The 19,268-nt window shown below is 36.7% G+C and overlaps 1 protein-coding gene across 1 annotated transcript in view; it reads right to left on the bottom strand.

Moving 5' to 3' along the window:
• ETNK2 (ethanolamine kinase 2) overlaps nt 1-19,268 on the bottom strand; it is a 163,885-nt gene that overhangs the window by 66,233 nt on the left and 78,384 nt on the right. The window contains exons 2-3 of the mRNA XM_053706708.1: nt 14,599-14,858; nt 1,885-2,016 (exon numbers count right to left, since the gene is read on the bottom strand). Of these exons, the coding sequence (XP_053562683.1) occupies nt 1,885-2,016; nt 14,599-14,858 (392 nt within the window). The remainder of the gene's footprint in view (nt 1-1,884; nt 2,017-14,598; nt 14,859-19,268) is intronic.

Here is a 19,268-nt window from a genome sequence, read left to right as displayed (position 1 = left end):
TTGATGCTTATTTTTGAATGGTGCAACATATTAGACTAATAGATAATACACTAAAGAAATAGAACCAAAAACCTTAATGGAACACAAAACACAAAATCTTTCTTTTGTGAGCATTCCATTTTATACAACTTTTCATTCTGTTGTTATCTTTTGTTGAAGGAGCAACAATGCAGTACTGGGAGCTAGCCAAACACATAAGGTGAACCAAAGACAAGAGTCATATATGTGCAGCCACTAATTAGCAGCTAGCTCACAGTAGTGTGTTATTGGTTTTGAGCCTTCCTAGGTATGCTGTTTAACATAGGATACCAAAAAACAAAGTAAAAACATAATAGAAGTCAATTGGAAATGTGTTTAAAATTGCAGACTCTATCTTAATCATGAAAGTTTAATTTTAGCTTTACTCTCCCTTTAAGTTTATATACAAATACAGAAAAGCTCACAAAGCTGAATAGTATGTACTTTATAATTTAGAAAATCAATTGTTATTTTTCAGCCCAGTAAACTCTTAGCTCTGTCATATCTCATTTTCTTGAAATAGTTTAATTCAAAAAGAAGACAGCTGTGCACTGGGCCAAGATGTGATATTCATGGGGACATCTGACATATCATTGAAAAAAGGAACCTTATATGTCCTAGGTAGATGAGTTACAAATATTTAATGGCCCAACCACCTATTGAACAAACTAGTGTGAATGTGATAAACTTTCTGAAAGAATTTGGAGTGCAGTGCTATATATCCTGGCGTTGGGGCAATCACAAACTAAGTCTCACAATAGTATTAAAGAGGTAAGGAAAATGCAGTATAATAATAACAGCGTTTACTATGAATTTATTGCAATAGCATACATCAATAATAAGCTTATAAAACAAGGCAGCGTTTAAATGCATTACTTATCTTCAGGTTTTGAATAAGGCATTAATATGAGCATACAAAGATAGACAGGCATAGGAGTGCATTTACAGCCAGTGTCACCATTCAGTGGAACACACGCAGCAGATTTAACAGGTACTAATATCTGAGACTTCTCTCTAAGATGTTGCACAAAACTCTCCTGACCCCCCTCTCAGCAATTCTAATAAGTAAACTACAGTTTAGCAGGTGTGTCTAATGTTATGTTAATCATATTATTTGATGTATCGAGCGTTTAGCAAAAAGTGTTCTAATAACAAGAAAGAGATTCTCACGCTAGCGCCTATAATTGTAATCCGACACCCCCCTCTTTCTAGGTAAGAACACTGCTTGAGAACATAACATCAGCGTAAAATACTTGTGTAAAATTTCTTAAAGGCAATGCTCTTAAAAGCATATTTGTGTTTTGTTTAATATATATATATATATATACATATATATTTATGTTGTCTAAAAAAAAAGCAATGTTTTAATATGAACTGCTAATACATTAACTGTTTGATGAATTTTTTGTGCATGGTATCATTAAAAGTTAAAAGTAGCTTCAAGTGCTCCCTAAAGACTCTACTGTTCAGGGACGCATACAACCTACGCTAACCTTACTTTATACCAGTTCCTCTCCTCCACTGCAATCCCCCGAACCCTCTTAGCATGTAAGCCTAATAGTCCAGCTGTTTGTAGATCACCTTCTTAAGAGCTGACTACAACAGTGCAACTATTGGCAGGGCCCTCTACCCTATAATTGTTTTGTTGTACTCCCCCTTTGTTTATAGCGCTGCGGAATCTGTTGGCGCTCTACAAATAACCGATAATAATAATAATAATAAAAGTTTCCAATCAGTTACATACAGATACTGTATCTACCTATACACACTGGCTACAGCCTAAAACATCCTCACTCTGTATAGGACTGCATTGTATTGTTGTTTGCCAATGACCTACACCCTGGCTACTCCTCAGTTGATCCTTACCTGCTCTGTGCTCCATCATCTGTACGAAGAATGGAGAGATACTTTCTGAGTTTCTGCCACAGTACAAGTTTAGGGAGGCATCCATTATGAGCAGGGATGCTGTGGTATCTAGCCATCTCATGTGTGATTAACCTGTGGCAGAGAAAATACATTTAAATTGAGACCAGCAGGAAACACATACATACATCTGCACTGAACACTGTAAAGTCTGTATTACATATTAAAAACCCCTCTTCAAAATGAAACAAAGAAGCAAAATCTATTTAATAGCAAATCAAGGTATTAATCCTCATAGGTCATGCACATAAGCTTGGTGTTTGCAATATATAGGCCTAGATTTGAATTAGCGCGCTCATTTTGTTTCTTCACTTGAGCACTATACAGAGATATATATATATATATATTTCTTTCATGTAATTAGCAAGAGTCCATGAGCGAGTGACGTATGGGATATACATTCCTACCAGGAGGGGCAAAGTTTCCCAAACCTCAAAATGCCTATAAATACACCCCTCACCACACCCACAATTCAGTTTTACAAACTTTGCCTCCTGTGGAGGTGGTGAAGTAAGTTTGTGCTAGATTCTACGTTGATATGCGCTCCGCAGCAAGTTGGAGCCCGGTTTTCCTCTCAGCGTGCAGTGAATGTCAGAGGGATGTGAGGAGAGTATTGCCTATTTGAATGCAGTGATCTCCTTCTACGGGGTCTATTTCATAGGTTCTCTGTTATCGGTCGTAGAGATTCATCTCTTACCTCCCTTTTCAGATCGACGATATACTCTTATATATACCATTACCTCTACTGATTTTCGTTTCAGTACTGGTTTGGCTTTCTACAAACGTGTAGATGAGTGTCCTGGGGTAAGTAAATCTTATTTTCTGTGACACTCTAAGCTATGGTTGGGCACTTTATTTATAAAGTTCTAAATATATGTATTCAAACATTTATTTGCCTTGACTCAGAACATTCCTTATTTTCAGACAGTCAGTTTCATATTTGGGATAATGCGTTTGAATCAATCATTTTTTCTTACCTTAAAAATTTGACTTTTTTTCCCTGTGGGCTGTTAGGCTCGCGGGGGCTGAAAATGCTTCATTTTATTGGCGCGGACTTTTTTGGCGCAAAAAATCTTTTCTGTTTCCGGCGTCATACGTGTCGCCGGAAGTTGCGTCATTTTTTGACGTCCTTTTGCGCCAAAACTGTCGGCGTTCCGGATGTGGCGTCATTTTTGGCGCCAAAAAGCATTTAGGCGCCAAACAATGTGGGCGTATTATTTGGCGCCAAAAAATATGGGCGGCGCTTTTGTCTCCACATTATTTCAGTCTGATTTTTTTCTTTGCTTCTGGTTACTAGAAGCTTGTTTATTGGCTTTTTTTCCCATTCCTGAAACTGTCATTTAAGGAATTTGATCAATTTTGCTTTATATGTTGTTTTTTCTCTTACATATTGCAAGATGTCTCACGTTGCATCTGAGTCAGAAGATACTTCAGGAAAATCGCTGTCTAGTGCTGGAACTACCAAAGCTAAGTGTATCTGCTGTAAACTTTTGGTAGCTATTCCTCCGGCTGTTGTTTGTATTAATTGTCATGACAAACTTGTTAAAGCAGATAATATTTCCTTTAGTAATGTACCATTGCCTGTTGCAGTTCCCTCAACATCTAAGGTGCAGAATGTTCCTGATAACATAAGAGATTTTGTTTCTGAATCCATCAAGAAGGCTATGTCTGTTATTTCTCCTTCTAGGAAACATACAAAATCTTTTAAAACTTCTCTCTCTACAGATGAATTTTTAAATGAACATCATCATTCTGATTCTGATGACTCTTCTGGTTCAGAGGATTCTGTCTCAGAGATTGATGCTGATAAATCTTCATATTTATTTAAAATGGAATTTATTCGTTCTTTACTTAAAGAAGTACTAATTGCTTTAGAAATAGAGGATTCTGGTCCTCTTGATACTAATTCTAAACGTTTATATAAGGTGTTTAAATCTCCTGTGGTTATTCCAGAAGTTTTTCCTGTTCCTAATGCTATTTCTGAAGTAATTTCCAGAGAATGGGATAAATTGGGTAATTCATTTACTCCTTCTAAACGTTTTAAGCAATTATATCCTGTGCCGTCTGACAGATTAGAATTTTGGGACAAAATCCCTAAAGTTGATGGGGCTATTTCTACCCTAGCTAAATGTACTACTATTCCTACGTCAGATGGTACTTCGTTTAAAGATCCTTTAGATAGGAAAATTGAATCCTTTCTAAGAAAAGCTTATCTGTGTTCAGGTAATCTTCTTAGACCTGCTATATCTTTGGCTGATGTTGCTGCAGCTTCAACTTTTTGGTTGGAGACTTTAGCGCAACAAGTAACAGATCATGATTCTCATAATATTATTCTTCTTCTTCAGCATGCTAATAATTTTATCTGTGATGCCATTTTTGATATTATCAGAGTTGATGTCAGGTTTATGTCTCTAGCTATTTTAGCTAGAAGAGCTTTATGGCTTAAAACTTGGAATGCTGATATGGCTTCTAAATCAACTCTACTTTCCATTTCTTTCCAGGGTAACAAATTATTTGGTTCTCAGTTGGATTCTATTATCTCAACTGTTACTGGTGGGAAAGGAACTTTTTTACCACAGGATAAAAAATCTAAGGGTAAAAACAGGGCTAATAATCGTTTTCGTTCCTTTCGTTTCAACAAAGAACAAAAGCCTGATCCTTCATCCTCAGGAGCAGTTTCAGTTTGGAAACCATCTCCAGTCTGGAATAAATCCAAGCCTTCTAGAAAGGCAAAGCCTGCTTCTAAGTCCACATGAAGGTGCGGCCCTCATTCCAGCTCAGCTGGTAGGGGGCAGGTTACGTTTTTTCAAAGAAATTTGGATCAATTCTGTTCACAATCTTTGGATTCAGAACATTGTTTCAGAAGGGTACAGAATTGGTTTCAAGATGAGACCTCCTGCAAAGAGATTTTTTCGTTCCCGTGTCCCAGTAAATCCAGTGAAAGCTCAAGCATTTCTGAATTGTGTTTCAGATCTAGAGTTGGCTGGAGTAATTATGCCAGTTCCAGTTCTGGAACAGGGGATGGGGTTTTATTCAAATCTCTTCATTGTACCAAAGAAGGAGAATTCCTTCAGACCAGTTCTGGATCTAAAAATATTGAATCGTTATGTAAGGATACCAACGTTCAAAATGGTAACTGTAAGGACTATCTTGCCTTTTGTTCAGCAAGGGCATTATATGTCCACAATAGATTTACAGGATGCTTATCTGCATATTCCGATTCATCCAGATCATTATCAGTTCCTGAGATTCTCTTTTCTGGACAAGCATTACCAGTTTGTGGCTCTGCCGTTTGGCCTAGCTACAGCTCCAAGAATTTTTACAAAAGTTCTCGGTGCCCTTCTGTCTGTAATCAGAGAACAGGGTATTGTGGTATTTCCTTATTTGGACGATATCTTGGTACTTGCTCAGTCTTTACATTTAGCAGAATCTCATACGAATCGACTTGTGTTGTTTCTTCAAGATCATGGTTGGAGGATCAATTTACCAAAAAGTTCATTGATTCCTCAGACAAGGGTAACTTTTCTGGGTTTCCAGATAGATTCAGTGTCCATGACTCTGTCTTTAACAGACAAGAGACGTCTAAAATTGATTTCAGCTTGTCGAAACCTTCAGTCACAATCATTCCCTTCGGTAGCCTTATGCATGGAAATTCTAGGTCTTATGACTGCTGCATCGGACGCGATCCCCTTTGCTCGTTTTCACATGCGACCTCTTCAGCTCTGTATGCTGAATCAATGGTGCAGGGATTACACAAAGATATCTCAATTAATATCTTTAAAACCGATTGTACGACACTCTCTAACGTGGTGGACAGATCACCATCGTTTAATTCAGGGGGCTTCTTTTGTGCTTCCGACCTGGACTGTAATTTCAACAGATGCAAGTCTCACAGGTTGGGGAGCTGTGTGGGGATCTCTGACGGCACAAGGAGTTTGGGAATCTCAGGAGGTGAGATTACCGATCAATATTTTGGAACTCCGTGCAATTTTCAGAGCTCTTCAGTCTTGGCCTCTTCTGAAGAGAGAATCGTTCATTTGTTTTCAGACAGACAATGTCACAACTGTGGCATACATCAATCATCAAGGAGGGACTCACAGTCCTCTGGCTATGAAAGAAGTATCTCGAATTCTGGTTTGGGCGGAATCCAGCTCCTGTCTAATCTCTGCGGTTCATATCCCAGGTATAGACAATTGGGAAGCGGATTATCTCAGTCTACAAACGTTACATCCGGGCGAATGGTCTCTTCACCCAGAGGTATTTCTTCAGATTGTTCAAATGTGGGGACTTCCAGAAATAGATCTGATGGCCTCTCATCTAAACAAGAAACTTCCCAGGTATCTGTCCAGATCCAGGGATCCTCAAGCGGAAGCGGTGGATGCATTGTCACTTCCTTGGAAGTATCATCCTGCCTATATCTTTCCGCCTCTAGTTCTTCTTCCAAGAGTAATCTCCAAGATTCTGAAGGAATGCTCGTTTGTTCTGCTGGTAGCTCCGGCATGGCCTCACAGGTTTTGGTATGCGGATCTTGTCCGGATGGCCTCTTGCCATCCGTGGACTCTTCCGTTACGACCAGACCTTCTGTCGCAAGGTCCTTTTTTCCATCAGGATCTCAAATCCTTAAATTTAAAGGTATGGAGATTGAACGCTTGATTCTTAGTCAAAGCGGTTTCTCTGACTCTGTGTTTAATACTATGTTACAGGCTCGTAAATCTGTATCCAGAGAGATATATTATAGAGTCTGGAAGACTTATATTTCTTGGTGTCTTTCTCATCATTTTTCTTGGCATTCTTTTAGAATTCCAAGAATTTTACAGTTTCTTCAGGATGGTTTAGATAAAGGTTTGTCCGCAAGTTCCTTGAAAGGACAAATCTCTGCTCTTTCTGTTCTTTTTCACAGAAAGATTGCTAATCTTCCTGATATTCATTGTTTTGTACAAGCTTTGGTTCGTATAAAACCTGTCATTAAGTCAATTTCTCCTCCTTGGAGTTTGAATTTGGTTCTAGGGGCTCTTCAAGCTCCTCCGTTTGAACCTATGCATTCATTGGACATTAAATTACTTTCTTGGAAAGTTTTGTTCCTTTTGGCAATCTCTTCTGCCAGAAGAGTTTCTGAATTATCTGCTCTTTCTTGTGAGTCTCCTTTTCTGATTTTTCATCAGGATAAGGCAGTGTTGCGAACTTCTTTTGAATTTTTACCTAAAGTTGTGAATTCCAACAACATTAGTAGAGAAATTGTGGTTCCTTCATTATGTCCTAATCCTAAGAATTCTAAGGAGAAATCGTTACATTCTTTGGATGTTGTTAGAGCTTTGAAATATTATGTTGAAGCTTCTAAGTCTTTCCGAAAGACTTCTAGTTTATTTGTTATCTTTTCCGGTTCTAGAAAAGGCCAGAAAGCTTCTGTCATTTCTTTGGCATCTTGGTTGAAATCTTTAATTCATCTTGCCTATGTTGAGTCGGGTAAAACTCCGCCTCAAAGGATTACAGCTCATTCTACTAGGTCAGTTTCTACTTCCTGGGCGTTTAGGAATGAAGCTTCGATTGATCAGATTTGCAAAGCAGCAACTTGGTCCTCTTTGCATACTTTTACTAAATTCTACCATTTTGATGTATTTTCTTCTTCTGAAGCAGTTTTTGGTAGAAAAGTACTTCAGGCAGCGGTTTCAGTTTGAATCTTCTGCTTATGTTTTTCATTAAACTTTATTTTGGGTGTGGATTATTTTCAGCAGGAATTGGCTGTCTTTATTTTATCCCTCCCTCTCTAGTGACTCTTGCGTGGAAAGATCCACATCTTGGGTAATCATTATCCCATACGTCACTAGCTCATGGACTCTTGCTAATTACATGAAAGAAAACATAATTTATGTAAGAACTTACCTGATAAATTCATTTCTTTCATATTAGCAAGAGTCCATGAGGCCCACCCTTTTTTGTGGTGGTTATGATTTTTGTATAAAGCACAATTATTCCAATTCCTTATTTTATATGCTTTCGCACTTTTTTATCACCCCACTTCTTGGCTATTCGTTAAACTGAATTGTGGGTGTGGTGAGGGGTGTATTTATAGGCATTTTGAGGTTTGGGAAACTTTGCCCCTCCTGGTAGGAATGTATATCCCATACGTCACTAGCTCATGGACTCTTGCTAATATGAAAGAAATGAATTTATCAGGTAAGTTCTTACATAAATTATGTTTTATATATATATATATATATATATATATATATATATATATATATATATATATATATATATATATATATATATATATATAGAGAGAGAGAGAGAGAGAGAGAGAGAGAGAGAGAGAGAGAGAGAGAGAGAGAGAGAGAGAGAGAGAGAGAAAATAACTCATTGTGTAGTTCATTAACAAATCTAGACAGGCCAGAAGGCTTTTTTTCCCACAGAAAACCTCTGGAATACATTGTTTCCAATGCAGCAAAGGATTCTGGGTAAGATATGCCAAGTAGTTTCACAATGACACACCTTTTTACTTTAAGTCTGCTTTTCAGCAGATTCCCTTACCGCCAAAGTATCGCTGTTCACACAGCTTATAAATTTAGCTAGGGTTAGTGCAGTGATTCATAACTATCCCAGGACAGACTGTTTCGTAGATATATATACAGTGATTGGAGTAGCCGTGTTAGTCCAGAGATTTAGATACCAAAATAACAAGAGTATTGCATTGGGCAATGATACTTTTTTATTGGACTAACTATACATTTATACGTTGATGAACTTTCGAAAGAATGTCTTCCTTTTTCAAGTCTGAAGCAATACTGACCAATTTAATGGAATTTACAGATTATATCTTAAAACACGGGATGTCTAAAAAGAACAAAAAGTGTTACAGAGATCTGAGTGCAGGGGGAGGAGGGGGTATTGTAAAAATCATGAGGGTGGTTTAGGTGACAGAGGCAGACAGTGTCCAGTGAAGGAGAACATACAGGGGAAATTTATGGTTTACATAGAGCATATACTGACATAAAGTTCTACTGTATATCAACATGGAATCAATATGTATAAAGATGTGAAATTATATCTACATATAAGGAGAAAGGAAAGAAAGAAAAAAAAGGGAATAATAATAATGACAAAAGTGTGGAAATAATAAAAAAAACTGCCAGCACGAAGTATTAACAAAAAACACCTAAGTGCCGGCAAGAAATATTAACAAACACCTAAACCGCGAACCCCCACATCACAAAATAATAAAGTAATTAACCCCTTGACAATAAACCTGATTTGCAATGGGGGTTGAATAATTTTGATTGCAACTGTACATACAGGAACACACAGTTACCATATAAAGGCACTTTTCAGTGTGTTTTTTAAATTTTTTTAAATGCTTTAATTTGGGGGCAATTGGGGGTTATTTTGAAAATTAACCAGAGCTCTGGCCTCTAGTTAATTTTTGGAGCGCTAATTGGTACCACAAGATCGTGGTAGCAATAACCAGCCACTTGTAATGGCTGGTTATTTATTGTGCACCCGCTCCATTTGTAGTCTGGCCCTCAATGTGAGTACCTGTTGCCATTTGTAAAATAGAAACATCTACTGAAACAAAGTTGCGCTATATATTTGTTTTTCTCTTTTCTTTGAGGAACTGTTACTTCCTAAGAATATTTTTAAAGAATAGGTTCACAGTCTAAGCATAAAGACTACTTGGTGATTACATGTATTTATTTATATTAAATTGTGCACTTCTGTTATTCTGTTTTTCCATTTTTTTTTTTTTTTAGATTTATACAATTTTGTTTTGTGCCACATACATGGGGAGTAATATATAATAATTTTATTTTACATTAAAATAAAGTGTTATATAAAAAGTATATGGTTTATGAATGGAAAGGGCTCTAATGTGTATATATGTGTATATGTGTGTGTATATATATATATATATATATATATGTTTAAATATGTGTATGGGTATATGTATATACTTATATTTATGTATTTAGATATATTTATATATAGAATTATCTATTCTAAAATAAAAATAACATTTTCTTCCATGTGAAGAACATTGGAATTGAAATTATTCATAACTACCTTTGGGTTTAGCACACATGAAGAATTTTTTTTTTTACTCCAGTCGGGTTTTGCTCATATCCATGTGCGCTAAACCCGACAGAGTTTTATTGAGATGCATAATGAATAAATTTCATATAAAAATTTTTGGTTTATTTTAATTATTTTTAATTATTAAAGGGATACTAAACCCATATTTTTTCTTTAATGATTCAGATAGAGCATGCAGTTTTAAGCAACTTTCTAATTTACTTCTATTATCAATGTTTTTTGTTCTCTTGCTATCTTCATTTGAAAAAGCAGGAATGTAAGCTAAGGAGCCGGCCCATTTTTGGTCAGCACTCTGGATAGCGCTTGTTGATTGGTGGCTTAATTTAGCCACCAATCAGCAAGCGCTACCCAAGTTCTGAATAAAAAAATGGTCCAGCTCCTTAGCTTACAGTCTTGTTTTTAAAATAAAGATAGCAAGAGAATGAAGAAAAAAAAATGCATGCTCTATCTGAATCATGAAAGAAAAAATATGGGTTTAGTATCCCTTTAATATATATTAAACATTTAAAAGAACATTTTCTTCTATGTTAAGAACATTGGAATGTAAATATTCATAATTACCTTCAACTTTAGCGCTGCAGGGCTAACACGGTGTCAGGTAAGCGTGCGAGCGATAAGTGTTATTTATTTTTATTTTTAAACGTGGTTCATTAAAGTCTATGGGCAGGATAAGATAACGCGTTCGGGATACCTGAAGGCCTGACGTTACCATGCATTTACTTCTTAAAGTTAACTTCCAGCAGTGTTTGTGTGTGAGTGAAAGCACTCAATAATGCTCCACTTGTAATGTAGTTCATAGCCAGGGGTGAAACTACAGGGGGTGCAGAGTACGCAATTGCGACTGGGCCCCCAAGGGTGGGGGCCCAACTTTAAAAAAAATAAAAAATAAATAAATAAAAATAAAAAAAAACGTTGACCTGCCACTGCCTGCACTGATATCATGTGAGTGTGACATGATGCTTCACTTTTGTCTCTGACTGCAGGGGTTAGTGTTTCTATTTTACCCATTGGTGTTTATGTGTGTGTGTATGTATGTATGTGACTGTTTGTGTATTTATGCATGTATGTATGTGACTGTGTGTGTATTTATGCATGTATGCGTGTGTGTGTGTGGAACCAGCAAATTAGAGACCTTGTTACTAAAGCATGGGGGGAGGGGGTAAACAGTGTCACTATACAGTACCACTATATACAGTACGGGGGGCTGGACCATGTCACAGACTACTGTGGTCACTTTATAAAGTACTGGGGCGGGTAGGGTCAGGCCGGCTATCTCACCGGCAGATTACAGACTGTGTCACTGACTCACTATATACAGTACTGGTGGGTTAAACAGTGTCACTATATACAGTAATAGGGGGTCAGACCATCTCACAGACTGTGGGCACAGGGTACCTACTTTTGCAGACATGTAATCTGATTCACAATTTTTTACTGTGTTAAATGTTAAAAAAAAAAAGTATCAAAATCACTTTTTTTTGGGGGGGGGGGGGCCTTCTTAGATTCTTGCACCTGGGCCCTGTGGTTTCTAGTTACGCCTCTGCTCATAGCTAGTAGGATTGCCAGATGTCCAGTATTTAAAGGGACATGAAACCCAACATTTTTGTTTCATGATACAGAGAAAGCATGCAATTTTTAAACAACTTTCCAATTTACTTTTGTTTATCTAATTTACTTCACTCTCTTGATACCCTGGTAGGCTTAGGAGCTGGGAGCTAGCTGCTGATTGATGGCTGCACATTTTTGCCTCTTGTCATTGGCTTACCGAAGTGTTTACCTAGCTCCCAGAAGTGCATTGCTGCTTTTTCAATAAAGGATACAAAGAGAATGAAGCAAAATTGATAATAATTGTAAATTGGAAAATTGTTTAAAAATGCATGCTTTCTCTGAATCATGAAATAATTTTTTGTATTTTATGATCCTTTTAACTAGACAGACCAGTATTTAATCAAGCTGACCAGTAAAATCTATACATTTAAAGTTCTCATATGCCTCTATACAAATGTCACCCAAAAAGAAGTGACACTATGCATGCATTACTCTTTCTGCTACTAGCAGCCAAGAAGGATGTTACACTGATCTGTAAGTGTTGCATGTAGCTACTGGGGTAAAAGCTTGGCTCTGTGTTTTTTACTGTCAACCATGGGGCATAAAAACATAGCTTTGTGTGTGTGCTACTGGTAGTCAGTGGAGGTCAAATCACTGCTGTGTGTGCTGTGTGTGCTGTGTGTGTTGCTGGCAGCCAAGAGATTAAATAACTGCTTAATTGTGAAAATATATTTGACGGGGTCAATGTGGGGTTATGGTAGTGCTCTGCAGAGAGACCATTGTGTTATCACCCATGCCTAGTCACCTACAGGTTGTACAGTATTTTTGGGAGGACCAGCTGGCAAACCCTTAAACCATAGCAGTATAAAACTGACATGCTTTACATTGCTTTAAATTACAGCATGTCATTTTTACATTAATATGTCTCTTTCAAGATAAGTGTATAGCAAATTGACAGATTCATTATTAAATGTGGAGTAAATAGCATATGAAAGTGAAATATTTTCTATAAATGTTAGTGAACAAGAGAACAGGCTCTGCCAGGTGACTGTTTAACTACTGTTTAATTCACAAAGATTCAAAAATATTTCTGCTGAAGCGTCCTAGATATTGGTGAAAGCTGCGCACTCCCCATAAAGTATTCAATAGATTCCCACAATGCTATCCCCATATGTTTTTTCTACCATATATGTGCAGCTTATCCTTTAAAAAAAAAAAAAAGAGAACATTGTTTTTTGTAAAGAGTAAAATCTCACAGGTGAGCAAAAGTTGATGATTAATGATTTGCCAAGGTTAGGTTAAACTATCATATTGTAAGTTATTTATTTAAGCACGAAGATTCCCTTTGAATATTGCATCTATAAACACTACATAAATGCTACACCTAAAGAGATCTAAAACAGTCTGTTTCATTGTTATTCCAACTTCATCTGTGTTGGGTCATTTACTTTCTGCAAGTTGCAACAGCCCCACAAGGCAAAGGGGCAGCTTTTCCTTTGGTGTGGTTGCTAGAAGACATCTCCTCTTGCTGCAGTCAGTTTATTGCCAATGTTCAGTAAAGGAATTTTGCTGCAAAGATCATGTGACAGTAGAACTTAAGTGCTGCAATGTCTGATCTCTTATCTCACTAAAGGCAATGGGACATTAAGAATTTCTAAGTGCTCATTTCTTAAGAAAACAAAAAAACAGCTTGCTATTTATTTATTTTTTAAACACAATCTGTTTCTTTTTATGATTATGTGGATTTGACATTTTTTTTTAACTAAAGGAGCACTGTTTTATATACCTTTAAAGGGATTGTAAATTTCTAAATTAAACTTTTGTTTCAGATAGGGCATGTAATTTTAAACAACTTTCTAATTTACTTTTATCATCAAATTGACTGTGTTCTCTTGTTATTCTTAGTTGAAAGCTCAACCTAGGTAGGCTCATATGCTAATTTCTAAGCCCTTGAAGGTCACCCCTTCTCTGAATGCATTTGACAGTTTCTCACAGCTAGAGGGTGTTAGTTCATGTGTTTTACATAAATAACATTGTGCTCATGCACATGAAGTTATTTAAAGGGACACTAAAGGCAGAATAAAACTCTTCTTTAATCGATATATTCATATTTAACAATTATATATGTAAAGCACTTACTGTGTCATATTATTACCGTTATTGAGATATGCTTCTGTAAAATTTTATTGTTTTCCAAACCCACTGCTCTCAGTTTCTTTAGCAGACACGAATCAGCTACGATAACCTGAGTTATCAAAATGTCGGTATTCATCTGTAATGCGCATGCGTGATCTTATGAAATCGTCATATGATATGTCACTCTCCTTCTATACATCAAGTGCAGTCTCAAAGGTACATTCTGCGCATTCGCGCAGGTTACTGAAATGCAGTGCGCATGCGCACAGTGACGAAATGGGCATATAATGTTATGCGTGTAAATATATCGTGATTGGACATAGTTACCGCAATGCAGTGCGCATGCGCACAGTGACGAAATGGGATTATAATGATATGCGTGAAAATATATTGTGATTGGACATTCGTTTGGGTAGTGAAAGGCCCATAATAGGGGGTTTGGCTTCGGTGACATCAGAATCGCAATATAAAATATAATTTTATTAGTGTTGGAGACTTCGTTTTCGTGTATAAGTAGGTAAGTGCTGAAATAGTAACTTTGGTGCTACGAATCTGATTATCTAATACCGCTTAAAAAAGTAAACTTTTGGAATCCTTTAAGAGTCAGCACTAATTGCCTGAAATGCAAGTCTGTCAAAAGATCTGAGATAAGGAGTCTGTCTGCAGAAGCTTAGATACAATGTGATCACAGAGGTAAAATGTATATTTCTATAACAGTGTTGGTTATGCAAAACTGGGGAATAGTAAATAAAGGTATTATCTATCTTTTTAAACAAAAATGTTTTTGGTGTTTACTATCCCTTTAACTATGTATTTCTCATATAAAGAAGAAAAAAAACACATTTCCACACCAGTTTTCTTGCCAGTTTCTATGGTGCTCAATATTACCTTAATATATGAGGCTCGCGAACATGCTCAGGCCCCAGAGCCAAGCCACGCATGAACTCATAGCAGAGGCCATTTTGGAAGGTACAGTAGAGCGCAGGAGCACATCCGTGAGCTCTCAACAGCTGAAAACTAGTCACTTCATCCTCTCTGTCAACAAACAATTCCGTTTGTTTTCCATAAATGCGCACTAGCACTGCATCCTCCATTCCAGTGTCCACAAAACATGCCAGCAGCTTGTTGGTAATCCCATCAGTAAACAACTGCAAAACAAAGTTGAAAATGGGTGGTGTTGAGGAATTATATTTAGATATTTACATGTGGAAAACTACTACAGTAATATTTGTAGCTCTTAGTTATGTTAGACATGCAGTGTGAAAGGCAGACATGTTTTATATTTGTCAGGTTAAATCAAATATGACGCCCACAGTAATTTGTCCAAGCGCCTTTCATAAGATCTATCCATGCAATTCGAACGCGAGGTCACATCCGTATTGCACCTCACATGTAATACCAGCGCACATTTGCATGCGCTGGTATTACAAAGTAAAATGCAAATATCGCTTTTGCGAAAGCAATATTTTGCTCTCAACTTGTAATCTAGCCCAAAATGTTTAATCAGAAGTGATAAAATCTATATTTATTTTTGTCCCATTTTCCTATAATTGAATTCTAAAATTGTGGGTTTTGCCATTTAGAGCACTGAAAAAGAACACTGCAGTTTTAAAAGCCTAATCTTGCTATATATCTGACTGGTTTCAGCTGATGAAATAAGCTAAGATTCTAGAAAACAATGTGACAAGTTTGTCCACTCAAATAAGAATGATGAATTTTATTTTAAAATGAAGGCAAGTGGTGAAATGAGGTATGGCCATTAAAATAATTGTATAAAACAATGTTAAAGGGACATGAAACCCCAAAGTGTTCTTACATGATTCAGACAGAGAATGCAATTTTAAACAACTTTCCAATTCACTTCTATACACAAATTTGCTTTGTTCTCTTGGTATCCCTTGTTGAAAAGCAGGGAGGTCTGCAGCACTATATAGCAGCGGTTTTGCAAAAATGTTATACATTTGCAAAAACACTAGATGGCAGCACTTTTTCCTGCCAAGTAGTCCTCCATCTACAGACGTGCATGCTATCTACCTATTTTTCTCTTCAACAAAGAATACCACGAGAACAAGGCAAATTTAATAATACTAGTACATGGAAACTTTTTAAAGCCTGTATCCTCTGTCTAATTCACAAAAGAAAAAATGTTGTGTTTCATGTCTCTTTTAATGTATTCATGTTTTCACACTTGGTATGTTAATGTATTCATGTTTTCACACTTGGTATGTTAATGTATTCTGATACTACAGTAAAGTGTTGTAATTACAAGGTGTTATAGGTTATTTATAATTCTAGGAGAAGCAAGAAGAAGGCTCAGACTAAACAGAAAAAAAAAAACTATGTTGGATTTGTTGCTGACTAGAGGGTGAATTTAGAAGATTCCTTAATCAGAGGACAAGCATCACACTTTGTTAAAGGGACACTCAGGTTAAATTAAATTTTCATGATTCAGATACAGCATGTCATTTTAAACAACTTTCCAATTTACTTCCATTAAAAAAAAATGTGCACAGTCTTTTATATTTACACTTTTTGAGTCACCAGCTCCTACTGAGCATGTGCAAGAATTCACAGACTATACGTATATGCATTTGTGATTGGTTGATTGCTATCACATGGTACAAGGGGAGTGGAAATATACATAACTTTGAAATTTGTTATAAAAAAATCTACTACTCATTTGAAGTTCAGACTAACTGCTATTGCATTGTCCTGTTATCTTGCATTTGTTGATTATGTTAATCTAATGTGTTGACTGGTCCTTTAATTGAGGCTTTTTGTTTTAATTATTTCTTTCTGGTGAGTTTAAGTGTTGGGGTGGTTATGGCTAGGGGGTTATTATAGGGTGATTGTGTTGTGATGTTTACCACTAGGGAAAACACATATGGAGGATTAGAATTAAATGGACAGTAAAATAAAATTTAAACAGACTGATAGGATAGCAATTTACTTCTTTTATCAGTTACTAGTGGTGTTCCCCAAGGGTCAGTTCTTGGGCCTGTTTTGTTTAACATGTTCATAAGTGATATTGGAAGTTGACTTAAAGGACCAGTCAACAAAGAAGATTTGCATAATCAACAAATGCAAGTGAACAAGACAATGCAATAGCACTTAGTCTGAACTTCAAAGGAGTATTATATTTAGTTCCAGACAATTTTAAAAGTTATGTCTCTTTCCACTCCCCCTGTACCATGTGACAGCCATCAGCTAATCACAAATGCATACACGTATCATGTGACAGCCATCAGCCATTCACAAATGCATACACACTTATTCTTGCACATGCTCAGTAGGAGATGTTGACTCTAAATTTTTAAATATTAAAAGACTGTGCACATTTTTTAAATGGAAGTAAATTTGAAAGTTGTTTAAAATGGCATGCTCTATCTGAATAATGAAAGTTTAATTTTGATTGAGTGTCCCTTTAAGGGAAAGATAGCTTGTTTGCTGATGATAAATAACAGAGTTAATGTTCCAGTAGGGATTGATCAAATGAACAGTGATATTAAAAAAACTGGAGGAAATAAATGGGATCTGAAATGTAATATTACCAAGAGCAAAATTATGCATATCGGATCCAAAAACCCAAAGGCCAATTATAGTCGCAATGGTACATTACTGACTGTAACTAAAGAGGGATGGGAATTGTGAATTATTATTTTAGATAATTTAAAATTTGGTAGACAATGCAGCAGTGCAGCCAGTAAGGACAGTCAAATACTTGGTTGCATTGGGAGAGGTATTAGTAGTAGAAATAGCAGGGTTCTTATACCACTTTACAGATCGCTAGTTAGGCCACATCTGTAAATACTGTGTACAGTTTTGGAGACCATGGGGCCGATTTGTCAAGGGCTGAATGGCCCCTGATGCCCCTGTTTCCACGCAAGCCTTCAGGCTCGCAGGAAACAGCAGTTATGAAGCAGCGGTCTTAAGACCGCTGCTCCTTAACTGGTCCAATGCCTCTGAGGCTGTGGACATCAATCCGCCTGATCCTATACGATTGAGTTGATTGACACCCTCTGCTAGCGGCCGATTGGCCATGAATCTGCAGGGGGTGGCATTGCACAAGCAGTTCACTAGAACTGCTTGTGCAATGTTAAATGCCGACAGCGTATGTTGTCAGCATTCACTAATGTCTGGCGCACATGATACGCTACAGCGTATCATGTCCGCCAGACTTTGATAAATAGGCCCCATTATCTTCAGTAATATATAAATAAACTAGAAACTGTCCAAAGGAGGACTACTAAAATGGTACACGGTCTAAGATATAAAACATACAAATTAAGACTCTATGACCTAAATATGTATAGTTTAGAGGAGGGAAGGGAAAAAGATGACAGAAACCTGGAAGGTAAAGGCATTTTCCACAAAAAAAAAACAAATGAAAAAACATAATTTATGTAAGAACTTACCTGATAAATTCATTTCTTTCATATTGGCAAGAGTCCATGAGCTAGTGACGTATGGGATATACAATCCTACCAGGAGGGGCAAAGTTTACACCCCTCACCACACCCACAATTCAGTTTTAATGAATAGCCAAGTAGTGGGGTGATAAAGAAAGGAGTAAAAAGCATCAACAAAGGAATTTGGAAATAATTGTGCTTTATACAAAAAAATCATAACCACCATAAAAAGGGTGGGCCTCATGGACTCTTGCCAATATGAAAGAAATGAATTTATCAGGTAAGTTCTTACATAAATTATGTTTTCTTTCATGTAATTGGCAAGAGTCCATGAGCTAGTGACGTATGGGATATCAAATACCCAAGATGTGGAACTCCACGCAAGAGTCACTAGAAAGGGAGGGATAAAAATAAACAACAGCCAAATGCTGAAAAAATAATCCACAACCCAAAATATAAGTTATTCTCATGAAGAAAACAAAAACTTAAAACATCAGCAGAAGAATCAAACTGAAACAGCTGCCTGAAGAACTTTTCTACCAAAAACTGCTTCAGAAGAAGCAAATACATAAAAACTGTAGAATTTAGTAAATGTATGCAAAGAGGACCAAGTCGTTGCTTTGCAAATCTGATCAACTGAAGCTTCATTCTTAAAAGCCCACGAAGTGGAGACTGATCTAGTAGAATGAGCTGTAACTCTCTTAGGCGGGGCTTTACCCGACTCCAAATAAGCTTGATGAATCAAAAGCTTTAACCAAGAGGCAAAGGAAATAGCAGAGGCATCCTGACCTTTCCTAGGACCAGAAAATATAACAAATAGACTAGAAGTCTTCCTGAAATCTTTAGTAGCTTCAACATAATATTTCAAAGCATTTACCACATACAAAGAATGTAAGGATCTTTCCAAAGAATTCTTAGGATTAGAACACAAGGAAGGGACAACAATTTCTCTACTAATGTTGTTAAAATTCACAACCTTGGGTAAAAATTAAAATGAAGTCCGCAAAACCGCCTTATCCTGATGAAAAATCAGAAAAGGAGATTCACAAGAAATAGCAGATAGCTCAGAAACTCTTCTAGCAGAAGAGATAGCCAAAAGGAACAACAATTTCCAAGAAAGTAATTTAATATCCAAAGAATGCATAGGCT

Source organism: Bombina bombina, chromosome 3, assembly GCF_027579735.1.
Source record: "Bombina bombina isolate aBomBom1 chromosome 3, aBomBom1.pri, whole genome shotgun sequence".
NCBI lineage: Eukaryota > Metazoa > Chordata > Amphibia > Anura > Bombinatoridae > Bombina > Bombina bombina.
Note: the sequence above shows the minus strand (reverse complement) of the source record. Positions and strands in the feature narration are given on the sequence as shown.